This window comes from Schistocerca serialis, chromosome 3 (genome assembly GCF_023864345.2).
Source record: "Schistocerca serialis cubense isolate TAMUIC-IGC-003099 chromosome 3, iqSchSeri2.2, whole genome shotgun sequence".
Taxonomy (NCBI): domain Eukaryota; kingdom Metazoa; phylum Arthropoda; class Insecta; order Orthoptera; family Acrididae; genus Schistocerca; species Schistocerca serialis.
In genome coordinates this window covers 739,589,245-739,608,321 of record NC_064640.1, presented here as the reverse complement: position 1 = coordinate 739,608,321, position 19,077 = coordinate 739,589,245, and the positions used below count along the sequence as shown (strand labels likewise).

The 19,077-nt window shown below is 38.4% G+C and overlaps 2 protein-coding genes across 2 annotated transcripts; both read right to left on the bottom strand.

Annotated features, from left to right (window-relative positions):
• Positions 1-5,771: 5,771 nt before the first annotated feature.
• On the bottom strand, positions 5,772-6,967 carry LOC126471185 (piggyBac transposable element-derived protein 4-like). Its single transcript, XM_050099292.1, has 3 exons — positions 6,853-6,967; positions 6,326-6,638; positions 5,772-6,180 (listed from the first exon to the last, which is right to left on the bottom strand). The coding sequence occupies exons 1-3, from the start codon at positions 6,965-6,967 to the stop codon at positions 5,772-5,774; spliced, it is 837 nt and encodes a 278-aa protein (XP_049955249.1).
• LOC126471184 (piggyBac transposable element-derived protein 4-like) lies at positions 6,964-7,368 on the bottom strand. Its single transcript, XM_050099291.1, has one exon. The coding sequence runs from the start codon at positions 7,366-7,368 to the stop codon at positions 6,964-6,966; it is 405 nt and encodes a 134-aa protein (XP_049955248.1).
• Positions 7,369-19,077: the final 11,709 nt, after the last annotated feature.

Sequence of the window (19,077 nt, the reverse complement as noted above, 5' to 3'; positions counted from 1 at the left end):
TAATAAGTTCATCATACACAAAACACCTAATCTAGACTGTTGTGACCAACTGCTGTAAAACCAAATTTAAGACAATTTTACTTAAGCTGGTCTAATAGTCCCTGTTAAGATACTCATCTATAGAGTAGGAGCTGCCTGCCTAAAAATCTTTCAAACTGTTTAAACTGTGCTGTTTCTGAAACAAAGTTTTGAAAAGTTGCTGGCAAATTATTGAAAATGAGTGTTCCTGTAAACTGGACCCCTGTTTGGACCAAGGTCAGCAATTCAGGTCTTATTGTTCCTAGTATTTTACTATGTGCTGAGCTATTGTTTGGAGATACACACACATTATTTGCAACAAATTTCTTTAAGCGATAAAAATACTGAGAAGCATTGGTTAGAATACCCACTTCCTTGATCATGTTTCTACATGATTATCTGGAATTTACACCACAAGTGAGGAAACTAATATACTGTGATATGTCAAAGGCATTTGACTGTGTAAATTACAGTATCCTTTTAAGTAAATTAGAATATTTTGGTGTTACAGGAAATGATGCAAAATGGTACAAATCTTAACTCTGGCAGGAAACAAAGGGTGTTATTATGAAAGAGAGATGTATTAAGCTATCAGGCATCATCCAACTGTGAACAAATTACATGTGGAGTCCCACAATGTTCCATCTCAGGGCCTTTACTTTTCCTTGTGTATATCAATGATCTTTCATCACTAACATTACCAGATGTCAAGTTTGTTTGTTTGCCAATGATACAGACATCAAGTGAAGTCTTAGAAAGATCGGCTAATAAGATATTTGTGGACATTAATCACTGATTCCTAGTCAATTCCTCGTCACTAAACTTTGAAACATTACACTATATTCAGTTTAGAGCTTGTAAAGTGTGTCCCACAAGTATATGCCTAACATACGATGACAAGCAGATAGATATGGACAGTGTTAAATTCTTGGTATTACAGCTTGAAAATAAATTGAACTGGGAGGAGCATACCACAGAACTGCTGAAGCATCTTAACAAATCTCTATTTGCAGTGTGAATGGTGTCAAACACAGGGGACATAAAAATGAAAAAGCTGGCATACAATGCTTGCTTTCATTCCTAACGTCACATGGAATTATTTTTTGTGGTAATTCATAAAGCCAAGCTAAAGTTTTCCATGCACAAAAGAGTGCAATAAGAATTATATGTGGTGTGAACGCAAGACCATCCTGCGGAAGCTTGTTTAGGGAACTAGGGATACTAACTACTGCTTCCCAAAATATTTTTTCCTTAATGAAACTTGTCATTAAAAATATATCACTTTTTTAAACCAACAGCTCAGTTAATGGAATCAATATCAGAAATAAGAATAATCTTCACAAGGATTTAAAGTCACTTACTCTTGTACAAAATGGTGTCCATTTTTCAGGAACACACATTTTTCAGCAACTTGCCAGGAGCCATAAAAAGCTTAACCGATGAATTTCAGTTTAAGAGAAGCCTAAACGATTTATTGGTGGCCAACTTCTTGTACTCCACTGATGACTTATGGGACATGTAGAGGCTACTGAGTACATAAGATTTTGAATACGAACCCATTATGAATAGGAACCCATGTCTGGAAACATATCGTTTCCATTCTACAACAGTTTCAATGCAGATGATTATCTCATCCACACCCACGTTAGGAATGTACTTGGGCGTGACCCAGTACAATTGTTACAATCTATTTGAAACGAATACTGACTCGTTCCGTTATTACTTACGCATTTGTATTACAACTTACACCAATGGTTTACATTAGTCGACAACAAGAACCCAGCATCTACGGCTCCAGCCGCATTGTAGCCATGCATTACAACAGCGGCTCTATGTCGCAACCATCAACGTTCTTACACACATTGTACCTCTGAAGCATGTTCTGATACACTCTCTCCATCCCACCTGGTGTCTCTTCAATGTCTTGTGCAGCGGCCAGAACTCGTGCTAGCAGATCTTCCTCTGTCTCTACAGGTGTCTCATAAATTAGGCTCTTCGTTTGACTCCACAAGAAGTACTCCATAGGGGTTAAATCAGGCGATCGTGGTGGCCACGCGTTTGGACCACCACGGTCTACCCACCTTTCACCATATCGTCTGTTAAGATGTCTCCGGACAGCCAGTGAAAAGTGAGGTGGTGCTCCTTCATGCTGAAACCACATTTCCTGGCGGACATTCCTGACAGACATTCAATGGCTCAGCTTCCAAGTACGGGTCCATTACGTGTCAAAAGAAGACTAAGTATGCAGGACCAGTGAGCTTGGATGGAAGGACGTATGGTCCAATGACATTACCGTCCAGAATACCTGCCCACACGTTAATTCCAAACCTGTCTTGAAATATCTGAGCATGCATGGCATGTGGGTTTTCGTCCGCCCAGACATCGCTTTTTCGAGCATTCAGAACACAATCCCTTGTGAACCTACATTCATCTGTGAAGAGAACTCAACGTGGAAACACGGGCGCGTCCATGCAACGGTGCAGGAACCATGTGCCGAAGGCAACGTGTTGTGGAAAGTCTGCTGAACCCAAAGCGTGTACTCTTTGTAAGTGGTACGGATGTAATTGTTGCTCATGCAGGACGCCCTAGATGGTACTGTGACTAACAGCCATTGCACGCGCAATTGTCCGTGGCCTCGTTGACGGGCTATCTTCAATGCAACGCAGCACACCTTCTTCAAATTCGGGAGTGCGGCGTCGCCGTGGAACACCACAGTCCTGCCTCTTCACGGGAAAGGTACCCGTTTCTCGTAGCCGTTGTGTAACATGGGCAAACAGTTTATGCGATGCCGTGTGACACTGCGGAAAACGTTCGTGATACAGCTGACTTGCAGGTCTTCCGTTACATCCAGCTTCGCCTTACACAAGGAGCATGTCTGTGTATTCCGCATACGCGTACTGCACCATGTTCCTCTATCAGTGACGCACAGGTATTGACTTGCTGTCACAGCAAAGCGCACATTAAGTGACATCTGGGGATCGTTTCACGTAGAACACGTCATCGTGTCTACCCTCTTGCATACCAGGACAGGGAGCTTTGAAACGTTTCTCTTGCCCTAAGCAGACGTTGACGAGGTACACATCTGAATTGAAACTGTCGTAGAACGGAAACGATACGATTCCGGACATGGGTTCCTATTCAAAATGTTCTGTACTCACTACCTTCTACATGTCCTAGAAGTTTGTAACGGGAATTTCCGACCACCCTGTATATAAGTACAATCTAACTTCTGCACCATTTCAGTGCAGTAAAGTGTTCATTGTAAATAAGTATTGTAGTAGTTCTATAATACGTTTATTACCTTATAAATAAAAAAAACATTTTTTAAATTCAGTGCATTAATGCGACCTTAGTAAATGAGTGTTTGTAAAATGATTCTTTCATATAGTGTTCATTAAAAAAATATGACGATAATTCCACTTGGGACCTGTGAAGGTACCTCAGCTTATTTGTTTCAGTTGTAAATATTTGTCATGTATTATTGTTTTTCTGAAATGTTCTACTTCGTGGAGCGCCTCCTCACTACGGATCAATTGGAATGAAAGTAAATCTGATCTAATATTATTACATGCTTCTGCAGTCTAAATGTTTTTGCTCAGTCTGACGAGGTACCTCAAAATATAAAAGCAAACAAAGTATGAAAGTTTCTTGTATTTATATCTCTTGCATCTGACATCATTCACATCGCAAATACAAACTTGTGAATTGCTTCAGCAATTTTGTGGCACACCCCTTCCAAACTGAATTTATTATTGAGTTGTAACACCATACATTTAACACTGTCAACCGCTTCTACTTGCATGTCTTCATACATTATACACATGTTGGGAACAAATATTTTACAGGTTCTTATCTGCACATAGTGGGCCTTTTAAAAGTTTAATGACAGCGAAAATTTGATTAGTAGCCATTTCTAAACCTGTACTTGACTTGCTATTTATTGCATTGTTTGTGTCATATGCCAAAAAAACAAACTTAGCATCTGGCAGTTTAACAGACAAGAGGTCTTTACTGTAGACAGGAATAAACAACAGATTCAAGATGGTACCTTGAGGAGCATCACATGTAATTTCTTTCCATTCAGATGAAGACAATGTGCTTAGTCTGCATGTATTTGCAATGACAGTCTTTGTTTCCTGCTAGTTAGGTCAGTCTCGAACCATTTTGCAGAACTGCCAGTGACATCACAATATTATAATTCTCTTGAGAGAAAGCTGTGATTCATAGTCAAAGGCGTTTGACAGATCACAGAAAATGCCAGTAGCATCTAATTTGTTATCTTATGAATTAGTCCCACAGTATGTGTAAATACTCTTCCCTATATCAGTAAGCATAAGGAACCCAAACTGTGACTTGGATATGTTGTTTGCAGTTGGGTGCTTAAGAAGATTCTTAGACACAACCTTTTCAAACATTTTTGGAGAAGCCAGCAAAAGTAAAAATGACCAAAATTTGACAGTATCTCTTTAATCCCCATCTTGTAAAGAGGCTTAACTTAAATATATTTTAGCCAGTCTGAAAATGTTTCACTGATAAGAGATTGATTACACAAGTAACTTGAGGCACATCTCAACTCACATGAACACTCTTTTAATAACTTCACTAGAATACTTTAAGCATTTTGTAATGGATGCTACTTTTTACGGACAAGTGGGTGTCATTTCCATTTTACTGAAGTTATTTGCCGGGAGAGGTCTCAGATGGTCAATTGCACTATTATCTAAACCTGATAACCTCAACCTGTCAGTAACAGAAACAAAGTACTGTACCTATTTAAGAAGTTTGCAACACTACATGCATTTGTTACTAACGTCTCATTTATTTAATTTGAAGTGTTACTGGAATTTTCAAAATGCAGAACCTGTATGTATCACAGCATCAACAACAAGTTTAAATAAAGCACGGCTTTATCTCAATAGTAAGTCACACTGCTACTTACTTAGCAGATGACAGCAGAAACTATTTCCTTTCACTGTTATCTGAAAGGTAAACAGTAGCCTGTCTTCCTAACCACAGTTAATGTAACATAGCTGTTACTGCAGTCTTTTTAAATCTGGTCATCTTGCTAGACGGTAGTGTATCCTATTTTATCATTATTTAGAGGATACCAGATGCAAAGCAGTAGTAAAACAAGTGTTTTCTGGAGACCGTCTCTTAATCAAAACTGAGTAGCACAATAAATACCTTACACTTCACACCATTTGAACATCTGAATCAAATCTACAGTGACTTTGCATTATGTGGTGCAAATCGTAGAGGTACCATGATACTGGAAGGCTGCAGAACAAATTTTTATATGCTCTCACAGTAAGAATGCTTTATGAAAAGCTTCATAGTGTTCTGTCGTTTGTTAATTGTTAGTAAAATTTTCAAAAACTGAACAGTCACAGCCATATGAGAAGAAAGTCTACATGAACTGGATTCATATACAAAATGAAATATTTCATTCAGCTGTGAAGTGTGCATATTTAACACTTTCAACACTGCCCTCTTTAAACCCGGCACTTGGCTGTGAACTGGCATATTTAATGGATGTTTGAAATTAAATTACAAATAACAGAAAAATGATAGGAATATTGTTATTGCATCATTTAAAAGGAAAAAGTAAGAGCTTTACATGAATGTGAGTGTATTTTACAATATAAAATACAAATGGGTGTTACAATTAAAAAAAGAAAACATAAAAATGTCGTGCATAAAAAAGTTTTACGTGATCTCTCTCTTGAGTAATGCCATTATTACTGTATCTAAATTTAAAACAAAATATCACCGTGCTGTCTAACTGCAGGTACCTGTAAACTAGAGTATTTTAATAGTTCAGATGTAGTTAGCCTTTGTGTGAAAATCCTGGAAACACTGTGGGAGCAAAGGCCAATGCCACAGGCCTTGCACCACCATCTGTTTTCCTTCCTGATGCGCTTACCCGTCTCTTTCTTACCCCTGTCTGAACATAATTTGCAATTCCTAGTAGTATTCACCTTGTTTGCAGTGGGTGGGACCTTCTCCGGAAAGTGCCTTGCAAATGTCCTCTCAATTTGTGAGGATGAAGCGGCTGGTTGGTGAAAAATATTTCCGCCCTTCTCAGCTAATTTCTTCCCCACTCTATGAATAACGTCTACTAGGGATACATTCTTCCTAGTGTTCTCTTTACATAAAATAAAACTGTTGACAGTTGACATGATAAACAAGTGGAAAAACAGCTTTTACCACCACTTTAAAGTTATCGGGCAAACGGATAATAGCTGGAGAACTGATCTGCTCTGTCAACCCAGCTTTATTCTTATTGTAATCAATAATAACGTCTTACTTTACAATTTCTGCTATTCCACCTTTGGCCCTCACTTGAATACTAGTGCTGGTAGACTTATGCTTTGTGGAAAGATAAACAACATCTCTTTCTGACTTCCACTTCACTGACAAGAGATGGAATTTCGTTTGAAAAACAAATTTTTTTTTTAGTTTTAGTGTTCTGAATATTCGTCGCAAACCTTTCCTGTTTTTCATTACAGTTCCCACTCCAAGAGCTTTATTTTCCCACAACATGTCCAAAAGAGATGGACAGGTGTAGTACCTATCCATATAAATGCAATGTCCTTTGCCAAAGTACTGTGAACGCAACCCTTTTACAAGTCCCTGGATACTATTGTCTCTCATGCCCAGGTTCCCGGGTTCGATTCCCGGCGGGGTCAGGGATTTTCACTGCCTCGTGATGACTGGGTGTTGTGTGCTTTCCATAGGTTAGTTAGGTTTAAGTAGTTATAAGTTCTAGGGGACTGATGACCATAGATGTTAAGTCTCATAGTGCTCAGAGCCATTTGAACCATTTTTGAATACTATTGTCAACACTGCCTGCAGAACCTGTACATGCATCACAGTTTAGCATATAACCGGTTGATGAATCGCAGAGAGCATACAATTTTATTCCATATTTGTTGGGTTTGTTTTTCATGTATGCTCTGAAGATTTTTCTACCACGAAAGGGACACTTGCCTCATCTATTGTCAGATTCATGCCTGGACGAAAACTAAATTTGCTTTTATTCACAAAGAAATCAAACAAAGGCCTCACTTTGTGAAGTGGGTCGTGCTTTTCTTCGCCTCTGCTAGTGAACGTAGCATTGTCATTCAAGTGTAACATCGACAATGTAGCGCAAAATCGATCGCGTCTCAACAATTTACTCGCAAATCCTGTATGCGGAAACGGGTCTGTTGACCAATAATCACTGATTTTCGGCAATTTGGCGAAGCACATATGCAAAATAATACTGAGAGACCAGTAAATCTCTTGCAATTTTACTGCAGACCACTTATGCCAAACAGAGTTTATTTTCAGGCTACCTTTGCGTTTCATTGTCGTAATAACGTTTCCAGCGTACAGATTCGTTTCACTTTTGATGAGCCGAATAAGGTCGTCATCAAAGAAATAACTAAAATATCGAAGCTCCTCAGCGGCATCTTAAAAATGCGATGCTACGCCGACTACTTCCTGGAGATCCCGCAGTGCTGGCTGAACGTCTAGTTCCGATCAATCTTGCTCTTTGTGCTCAGTGAGCCACACACGACCAGGTACCGCAGATGGTGACTGATGGTCTGTACCATTGTCTGCATAGAAAGAAAATAATGCTAATATTGGTACTAAAAGGTACTAAATGCAAGTGAAGTAATGAACACTAGTCACAATACAAAATGCGGCAATGAACTCTTCACTTTATGAACAACTGACACATATACTTACCTGAATCATCACTAGTACTTTCGTCTGGAGAGTACGAATCCTCGTTGTCAGAATCGTCAATTTCACATCCTGCATACCCATAAAGAATATCTAAGATCTCTGCCTCCGTCAAATCACTCTGCGATATTTTCACGATCGTAAACACCTGTGAATGAACTGCACGTAACTTCGTCTTTGCAGTGCTCACAGCCGCTCCCAGGATGAGATGGCCGATAAGTGCTTGCCTCTTGCGGAAGAAGAATGAAATACCTTCACATTAGTTGACGAAACTGCTTCGGAGACGCGCTAAACGCGCTTACAGAGCCAAATAAGGGCTACGGTATACGGGCGCTGTCGCCAACGTCAGGGTGGCCGCGCCCGTATGGCGTACGGGCACCGTGCTGTAAAAGTTAAATTGCCAGGAAAGTGGAAATAATGTGAAAGGTTTAAGATAATACACTTTGTAACACAGCTTGTCATTTACTCTTCTTTCTTCCTGCTGAGAAAGCTGTGAACTCCGTAGCAAACTGCCTTTTAGCTTGTGAAGTCACGTCATTTACCCATTCTTCTTAAATCGATATGCAGTTTTTGTGTGAGGACACCGCATTTCATTATTCAAGCACAACACACAAGTATTCTTACTAATTTGACTGTGGTAGAATGAACACAGGAAGAACTTTTTTAAATAATTTTGTGTTGCCATTGGAGGTTTCTTGCATGATCCTTTAAAGCCGTTTTTCCATCATCAAGATTCATTTCTATGACCATAGAAACCATTACTAATAAACAAGATTAGAAGCTGTCCTGTAAGGTATGTAGCCAAGCAACCACCACTTAAATGTATAACAAAGGCTGCTTTTTCTGAAAAGTTGTTTAATAATTAACTAAGATGAGTGCAAAAGGCATTCACTTCCCGTGAGGCATAATGTAGTAAACATATCTATTTTTTAACGCAAGTAACAGCTGAACTGCGTAATCGACAACAAATGCTGTTTCTAGTAAGCAATGGCAATGTTTAGCTTCTCTCTACGGTTATACACGATGGTTTATGGAATGTGTTACGGAAATACTGCATTTATTGTTAAGGTGTAAACGTGACGCACAGCTTTTATGCCACCTATTTGGTCCTCGACGGAATAGGCAGATCAATCACAGCGTGGTCAAGAAACAGGTAAATTCCGATAAGGTGACAATGCGTACGATTTATTTACTTGTACGTAATTTATAAATATATTTCCAGTTCTCCGCTACAGTGTACATGCGATAACAGCCACATCTCTTTCACATTACGGTCATATATCAGCGGATCACACTCGTTTCAACATCATTCAGCAGACACGTACCGACGTGTTAAGAAACATTCCAGTGTGGTTCGAAAAATTTCACCTAACTCGATTCGACCACGGATCTCAATCAGTCGACAAGTGTGCAACGCGTTTGCGTATACGTCATTTTGACGTAACTTCCGAGTGGTTCTAACCACAGTGATGTGTGTGTTAGGCTTCCCGTCCCGATCGCGCACCAAGTGACTTCCATCTGTTTCCTGCTTCGAAGAAGACTCTCGGCGGAATGCGCTTTGGCAGCAATGCTGACGTCAAACAAGCCGTTCAACGTTTCTTCCGTATGCAACGCCCTGATTTTTTCCTGGAAGGATTTTTGAAGCTTATAAAGCGGTATGACAAATGTTTCAATGTATTGGAAATTATGTAGAAAAATAAAGATATGTCTTATCTTTAATGTCTCACTCGCTTTTTTTCCCTTTCACACACAACTCTGACCACAGTCGACAGAGGAAACTTTTTTTCCAACTCCCCGTCGTATTTATAGTTGATGATGACTTCAATCTACCTCGATATGCTGGAAAAATTATACTTTTAAGGCTGGCGGCAGCCATAAAACGTCATCCGGAATTGTACTGAATGCTTTCTCAGAAAATTATTTTGAACAATTAGTTCATGAGCCCACTCCAAGCGTAAATGGTTGCGAAAGCATACTTGACCTATTAGCTACAAATAATCCTGGACAAATAGGGAGTATCGTGACGAATACAGGGATTAGCGACCACAACGCAGTTGCTGCTAGGCTGAATATCGTAACATTTACAGCCATCAAATACAAACGCAAGGTATATCTATTTTGAAAAAAGCTGATAAAAATGATCTTAACGCCTTTTTAAGAAACAGTCTTCACTCCTTCCGATCTGATTATGTAAGCGTAGAGCACATGTGGAATGATTTCAGAGAGATAATGTCGATGACAGTTGAGAGATATATACCACATAAATTAATAAGTGATGCTACTGATCCCTCATGGTGCACAAAACGGGTCAAATGGCTGCTGCAGAAGCAACGGAAAAAGCATGCCAAATTTAATAGAACGCAAAATTCCAAAAATTGGCAAAGTTTTGCAGAAGTTCGAAATGTAGCGTGTACTTCAATGCGCGATGCTTTTAATAATTTCCACAACGAAATTCCGTCTCGGAATCTGGCAGAAAACCCAAAGAGACTCTGGCACACCAGTGGCAACACGCAATCAATACCTTCACTGCGCGATAACAACGGTGAAGTCCCTGATGACTGTGCCACCAAAGCAGAGTTATTAAATTCAGTTTTCTGAAATTCCTTCACCAAAGAAGACGAAGTAAATATTCATGAATTCCAATCAAGAATAACTGCCAATATGAGAAATATAGAAGTAGATATCCTCGGTGTAGCAAAGCAGCTTTAATCACTTAATAAAGTCAAAGCGTCCGATCCAGATTGTATACCAGTCAGGTTCCTTAGAGAGTATGCTGATACAATAGCTCCATATTTAGGGTTTATATACAACCCTCTCACTCACAGAAAGATCCGTACCTAAAGACTGGAAAATTGCTCAAGTCATACCAATACCGAAAAAGGGAAGCAGGAGTTACCCGCTGAATTACAAGCCCGTAATACTAACGTCGATTTGCAGCAGGGATTTGGAACATATACTGTGTTCGAACAACATGAAGTATGCCTATGTCGAAGAAAACACTTTATTGTCACATAGTTAACACGGATTCAAAAAATATCGTTCTTGTGAAAGACAGCTAGCTTTTTATACTCATGAAGTAATGAGTGCTATCGACAGGGGATGTCAAATTGATTCCACATTATCAGATTTCCAGAAGGCTTTCGACACCGTTACTCACCAGCGTCTTCTAACCAAACTGCGTGTCTATGGAATATCGCCTCAGTTGTGCGACTGGATTCATGATTTCCTGTCAGAAAGGTCACAGTTCGTAGTAACAGACAGAAAGTCATTGAGTAAAACGCCCAAGTAATATCCGGCGTTCCCGAAGGAAGTGTTACAGGCCCTCTATTGTTCCTGGTCTATATTAACGACATAGGGGACTAACTGAGTAGCCGTCTTAGATTATTTGCAGATGATGCTGTCATTTATCGTCTTTTGAAGTCATCAGATGACGAAACCGAATTGCAAAATGATTTAAATAAGATATCTGTATGGTGTGAAAAGTGGCAATTGACCCTGAATAAAGAAAAGTGTGAAATTATTCACATGAGAACTAACAGTAATCAGTTTAATTTCGATTACGAGACAAGTCACACAACTCTGAAGGCTATAAATTCAATTAAATACTCAAGGATTACAATTACAAATAACCTAAATTGGAACGATGATATAGATAATGTTGTGGGTAGAACAAACCAAAGTCTGCGATTTATTGACAGACCACTTAGAAGATGCAACAGGTCTACTCAAGAGACTCCTTATACCATGCTTGTCCTCCCTATTCTAGAGTATTGCTGTGTGGTGTGAGATCGGCATCAGATGCGACTGACGGATAACATCGAAGGAAAAAGTTCAAAGAAGGGGAGCTCGTTTCGCATTATCGCGAAATAAGGGAGATAATACCACAGACATTATTCCTGAATTAGAGTGGCAATCATTAAAACAAAGGCGTTTTTCGTTGCGACGGCAACTTCTAATGAAATTTCAATCACTAGTTCTCTCCTCATATAGCGAAAACACTCTGTTGGCACCCACCTACGTAGGGATAAATTATCATCACGGTGCAATAAAAGAAATCAGGGCTCGCAAAGAAAAATTTAAGTGCTCGGTTTTCCTGCGCGTCGTTCGAGAGTGTAACGTTAGAGAGACAGCTTGAAGGTGGTTCACTGAACCCTATGCCAAGCCCTTTATTGTGAATAGCAGAGTAATCACGTAGATGTAGATGTACATGACCCACCAAAATGGTTCAAATGGCTCTGAGCACTATGGAACTTAACATCTGAGGTCATCAGTCCCCTAGAACTACTTAAACTTAACTAACCTAAGGACATCACTCAGATCCAAGCCCGAGGCAGGATTCGAACCGTAGCGATCGCGCGGTTTCAGACTGAAGCGCCTAGAACGGCTCGGCCACACCGGCCGGCCCATGACCCACCAATGAGATTGCGTCTATCTGTATATTGTAACACTAAAAAAGTATCTTGAAAATGAGCAGTGAAAAGAAATCATATATTGTCCACATGATTGAATGAAACAGGATGTATAATGTCCACCATTTACATTTCAGTTTGCTTTTGTTTCATTTACTTTGACACTACTGTTGAGTTTCACTTTTGTCAATGCTTGTGACTTGTGCCTGACTGTTCAAAGTTTTAGTCAGCATTGTTGCCTTCTGGTATTGTTTGACACTGTTTTAGCAAAATCATTATTGTTAATACTGCACAGCAGCAGTATTCTTTTGTGTTTCGTGTGTACTGCATCCTGCGGATTTAGAAGAGGAAAGTGCGACTCTAGGGGAGGAGTATAAAGATCGTGGAACAAGAAAAAGAATGAAGAAGAAATGACAATAGAAGCGGAAACTGAAATCAGGTAAATCTTCTGTTTATTCCTTTTTACTAGAAAAATGGAATTTGTTTCGATAACATCCATCAGTAAATAATGCCATGATAAATAGTATTTTCTTATTCTTTTTGTCCTAGAAATCGTGATAATGATCCTCATTTAATGAATTTCGATACTCCCTGCCAACATAGAGAGGGTCGTTGCAATTGTTGTTCTATCCCAGTAAACATTCTATGTAGAACCAAAATAAATGTGTTGGCTACGCCAAATAAAAACATGAACCTCCAGAAGTTAGTATCTTCTGGACATAAGCATTCCTAAGCATTGGCGTATTCATGGAGAGAATGCCAAAGTAAAACCAGCAGCTGTTACAGTGAAATATCAAAGATTTACCCTATTTTTCATTTTAATTTTTCTTCTTAATGCAGAGTATCTCTGCAGATAATAAACAGGAAATGATCGAACAGACTTTGGAATACTTGCAGTTAATGTTCCTACAAGCTAATCTAAACAAAGAACATTATTATTTCAGAAAGTTAAGTAAGTAGCCTAACTATCACACGCTAACAAGGATTTTTGTAAACGGCAGGTGAAATCAGGGAGTGAGAAAACTATTGTACGTGCTGCAATTTTATTTTTTTGGAAACGCCTCGGTACTGGACAAACAAGATTAAATAACATTGCAAAAGGAATTGCATCTGGGAGATGACTAACAGATAGAAAGCAGGGGGGGTTGATCGTAAGATTACAAAGTATGAAACTAAAAGAAAGCATATGGTAGAACTATTATCAAAACTGAAAGCCACCGAAAGTCATTACAGTAGAAACGAAAGCCTGCAATTGTATCTTTTGTATGGATTAAATATAAACAAGCTTTTAAAATTAATGTGGAATCGAATTCGATATCCCAAAACGGAATTAACTGTGAAATCAGCATTATGTTCCATTGAATAGTTTAGTATATATCAGTTTTTCGCTTTTCCTGAAAAATTTGAATCAACGGACTTTATACGTTTTGGTTTGTTGCTTCTCATATCTGCTGGGATATTACATGTCATGACCTACAGTAGAAAATTTCTCCAAAATCAGAATTACAAGTAACTGAATACCGATTCACCTAATTGCAAAAATCATATGAAAAAAGGAAACAAAGCTTTCATAAAAGTCTGACTCTTGATAAAACACATAAGGCCTGGATTACTTTGTGAGAGAGTGCATGTTTTGGCTGCATACGCACAATGACTTGCAGATGCTATGCAGGTGTGTGTGTGTGTGTGTGTGTGTGTGTGCACTGGTGAAACATCCTGCTGCTCTCTACACCTTCACCTGCCACACTTAGCTTTTGACAATCATATGCATTCGTTACTGATTGGCTCTTTTGTTTGTAAGCGCATTGAGATACTTTTGGGCATGACATTAAAAGAACAAGATAGTAGTTCTGAGTGATTGTTTCGATCACACATGTCAAAATGATTGGATATTTTTGAGCATGAGCAATATGGAAACTCTGAGCTACTACTGACTGGCTTTACACAATTCAGGTCATTCAGATAGATTTGAACATGGCACCAATTTAAATTAGTCAGATCATTCAGATACTTTCGTGCAGAGTGCCAGTCAACTCTATTCAGATAATTCAGGTACATCTGAATATGCCCTAGATGGCAGCTTTACAACTATACAATGATTGTCTATTTCGTTTTAATGGCTGCTAGCAGAAGTGGGCTAGTTTCACCATCTTGGATCGTTACAGCAGAGGCATTGCAACTTATTATTGGGTCCATCTACCAAAAAGTAAATTCACCACAAGACATAACTGAAGCCTGAGAGAAAACCTGAGATTACTAGTAAAAATGTCACCCACTCATATTGTTCATCAAGCTAAGAGATTGTAATCATCCCACAATCGACTGCACTATTTACATCATTGAGAATTTCCACAAGAAATTGGTATGAATGATCATGAGGCAGCTGTAGGAATAATGATTTCCTAATTATGTTTTTCTTCGTCTTCTTTTTCTTCTTGTTTTTGCCTTTTCCTACTTATTCTAAGCGGTCAGCTCTGTGGTATGGGTTGAGGCAATGTTGGTTGTAATTTGTGCACATATGCCATTCCTGACACCACCACTCCCTCCAGAAGGGAATATGTGCATCTTTCTAGATATTTGTGCACCATGTGTCTGTAGAAGGATGTTAGTACCTGCTTCGTATTTAAGTAACTGGATGTGCAAAAATGCGTAAAAACCACATACAGGTTTGGTTGCACTGCAGAAGCAAAGTTGCTCATTTTGTTTGCTAGGTATTCAATGTGTGCCTGCCAGTTCAAATTTTTATCTGAATTTAGAGCTAAGAATTTGACCGAATCAGCTTCCTCTGTACGTTGATTCCTGTGTACAATCTTAATCTGCTCACATTTTGACTGTTTGATTTTGATCTGCATCATGTGAGTCTTAGATATGTTTAGATTCAACCTGTTTACCTGAAACCAGGTTTTTAAGGTACTGAGGGTTCTGATCACAGATTAGGGAATTTTTTCCAAATCATGATCTTCAACTAAGACAGAAGTATAATCTGCAAACAGAATTCGTTCAAAAATGGCTCTGAGCACTATGGGACTTAACATCTGTGGTCATCAGTCCCCTAGAACTTAGAACTACTCAAACCTAACTAACCTAGGGACATCTCACACACCCATGCCCGAGGCAGAATTCGAACCTGCGACCGTAGCGGTCACGTGGTTCCAGACTGAAGCGCCTAGAACCGCATGGCCACACCGGCCGTCTAAACAGAATTGATAGGGTGCTTATACTTAATGGTAAGTCATTAACATAGAAGACAAATGTGACTGGACCTTATATCGAACATTGTGGAACACCCTGAGCTATATTTTTCCAGTCAGAATAATCAAATGAGCCATTTGAAGAGATGCTATCTCCTTGTTTTCAGTTTGATAAGTCGGGCTAATGCCATATTTTTCAAGTTTGTAACAAGCAATGCATGGTTTGCAGAATCAATTGCGTCTGTGAGGTCGCAGAAAATTGCTGCCACGTTATTTCTCTTGTCTAATGATGTACTTATTTTCTCAATGAAACTGTTTACTGCATCTGTGGTGTTTTCCCCCACTGAAAACCAAATTGGTTGTTTAGAGTAACAGAATATTTTGCTATGAAGTTTTGGATTTGTTCAACAGCAAGTTTTTCAAATATTTTAGATACAACTGCGAGAATCGACATAGGATGATAATTTCCCACGATCTCTTTTGATCCCTTCTTGAAGAGTGGTTTGACTTCAGCATATTTTATTACCTCCGGGAAACAGCACTCTTCAAAATATTGACTTATTATTTGAGCTGGCGGGTTTCCAATTCTGTTGTGCACCACTTTAATAACTTTGATGGGTATTCCATCCCAACCTGCAGATTTTTTGCTTTTTAATGTTAGAATAGTATTTTCTACATCCTCCACAGAAACTTTTAAGAATTTTGTAAATTTTTCTGAGTTTTCACCTGAGCCAAAGGGATTTACTTTGTTGTGATAATCTGTTCCATCTACATCAGACTTTGCTACATTTATAAAGAATTCATTAAAGTAATCTGGTATATGAGCTGTACTAGTTAATTTGTTTTAATAATCTGTTCTGTGCTATTTAAATTCTTATTTAGACTATAAAAAGCTATTCAAATATTTAACTATTATTATCATAACAACTGTACAAGAACTTCTGTGTGACAAAAACACAGGCAAAATGAAAGTTATAACTTAAGGCACTGAATGAAGTTACAGCAGAAGAGTAATTCAAGATTATGTTTGAATGCTAAAGGACATTGAAGATCTACAAGGATATTGGGTGCTGCAGCTGTGTTGGCAATGGTGAACCACCAGTATAACAACCATGAGGTGCCACTGAGCAGCAACAGCCCTTGGAAGGCAACTGGAAAACACAACAAGAGGCAGCATCGACTACACAGCAGCAGCAAAATTGGTGCACTAGTTTCAAGCAGCAGTACTCCACAAGATAAGTATAAACAATAAAAATTGAGCTGTCTGGTATAGAGGTATGTTTTTGAAACTTGAACTTGGTTTAGCAAGAGTGTCAAAATGAATAAATCAAATGGATATTGCGTTAATTAAGTCATCAATGACTGTAAATCTTCAGAGAAGATTAGTGAATAGCTCTGAAATCAAAATGGATCACCAGAATTTAATATTGCAAGTTTTAGAGAAAATGAATGGCCAGTTGGACGAAATAAACGAAAATGTAAAGAATCAAGAAGCAGAAAATATTACTAGTACCAAGTCAATGAAAAGTATATTAACCAAGGGAGACACTGATGCTAAAAACAAAGTTAGGGATAGAATGTAACTCAAGTGAATACTTAAGGCATGTTAGCTTTCACTGAAAGCCTCCATCAGGAAATGAAACATGCACACACATTCATTCACCCAAGTGAGTACACCTCATTCACATATGACAGCCACCTTGAGCAGCTGAAACCGACATACTCTAGATGGCGGTCATACGTGCATGAATTTTGCTTGCTTGTGTGAATGAATGTGTATGTGTGTGTGTGATTTTCCGTTTCTGATGAAGGCTTTGGTCAAAAGCAAATGTGTAAGTGTCTTTTTGTAGTACCTGTCTTCATCTCAATGTGTCATCTTTACAGTATCAGCCTATCTTTTCCACATGTTATTTCCATGATGAGTGCTTTATGATTGGAATTCATACTCTTCTTAAGGCTTTTTCTTTATCAAGGTGAACCTTTTTGTGCCAAATGTATTTATTTGAGGTGGAATTCCTATCCATTGTATAATTATTATGAATGCTGAAAAGTGGCACATAATGAGTTAATACTCACAGTTACAAATACACAAATGCAAAGGAACAGGGTAAATACTTTTACTATTCTCTAGAACTGATCTATATTTTTGTTTAAAATTGATTTTAGGTACATTTTCATTTATTATGATCATTAAACGTTTGTTTGTTGGAATTCATATCCAGGGAAGGCCACACAATGAAGCTACTCATAGGCAGCTAATACTAACCAGCTGATGTACGCCTTTCATAGTAAAAGGGTAAATATTTTAAAACAGGTTTTAGCTTTTAACTAATGTTTTTGTTATGATAGTTTAGTAGCTGAACACCTTCACCATTTCATTATTATTATTATTATTTTATTATTATTATTATTATTATTGTTACTGTACACAACATTTTGTTTCCTGTGCCTGTGAATAGCTCTAAAAAAATTTACTTTGTTTTTTTTCCATCATTATTTGCACACTAGAAAGAGGCTGCCTTTTTAAAAATTTTGTTGTTCGTATTATTTGTTTCAAAGTTTTGGGTGTTATTGCGATGACATGACTCACAGTCTCCACTTAGATGTATTAAGTAGTTAAAAATGTGGTCACAGATGTGTGTTACACTGTTATTATATAGTGAATGCAACTTCTATAGCTTGTGTACATGACATCAGGCAGTGTGTACTTGAAGAGAGTCTGAGCACAAGGAGAAAGACTTATGCTGTTTGCAGCCGTGACAATATCAAGTTTGAATAGCATGGTGCTAGCCAATAATTTTTAATAAATAGGTTATGCACAAGCTCAACTTTTATTCAACTTGTCATGGGAAATAATCAGATATTTAACTGTTATTATCATGAAACTGTAATAGATCTTCATACCCTGTGTCTGCTTTCTCAGTCTGATTCCTGTTCTGATTCATATTTTGACTTTGCTGTCCATTAGTAATTCTGATGAGCCCTCACTCTGCTCTGTTCCAGTTACTTCAGGACAGCTTCTTCTACTCTGCTCCTGCATAGTTGCAGTACACTGCATCCTATGCTACTTTTGATTTTTCCTTGTCATACTTCTCCTTTGGAGAAGACACTCTGACTATCCTTTGAAGTTCAGAACATTTAAAAATAACCTTCTTGAATTATCAGTAAGCCTGACTAAGTAGCCTAGACCAACTTATAAACAGCTATACACCCATAAGAGAACTAATGTTCAATGGCTCACATCTGTCAATCGTTCACTGAGTGTCAACCATTTACCCAAATGCAACTGTTCATTGCACCAACTGCCACACATTATCACCCACAGACCACCAGTTCTACTCTATTGGCAGCTGATACAACACATGTGTCATATCATACTAGCAACATAGCTCACTAGAGCTCATAAAATCCTACAATCTCAGGCGTTCTACTGTGTCAGCCCACTAAAATCACGTCAAAATCCAAGTCCCTGTATATATTATACTGACTTCCTCGTTTTAATAAAGCATGTTTGAAGTTTCAATCCTTATTTAGTTCCCAGTGGCACAAATCCAGCCTTAAAAATCTTTTTTTTCTGAAAAGAGGTGAAAAGTAATTTTATTCACAGTGTAATTTCAACTTACCACATTTTGGCAAGCAGTTTGGATCATTATACAGCAATAGCATCCATGTCACTACAACAACATCTTACTGGGTGATAGTTACACCATTTGAGGAGCTGTCATGCA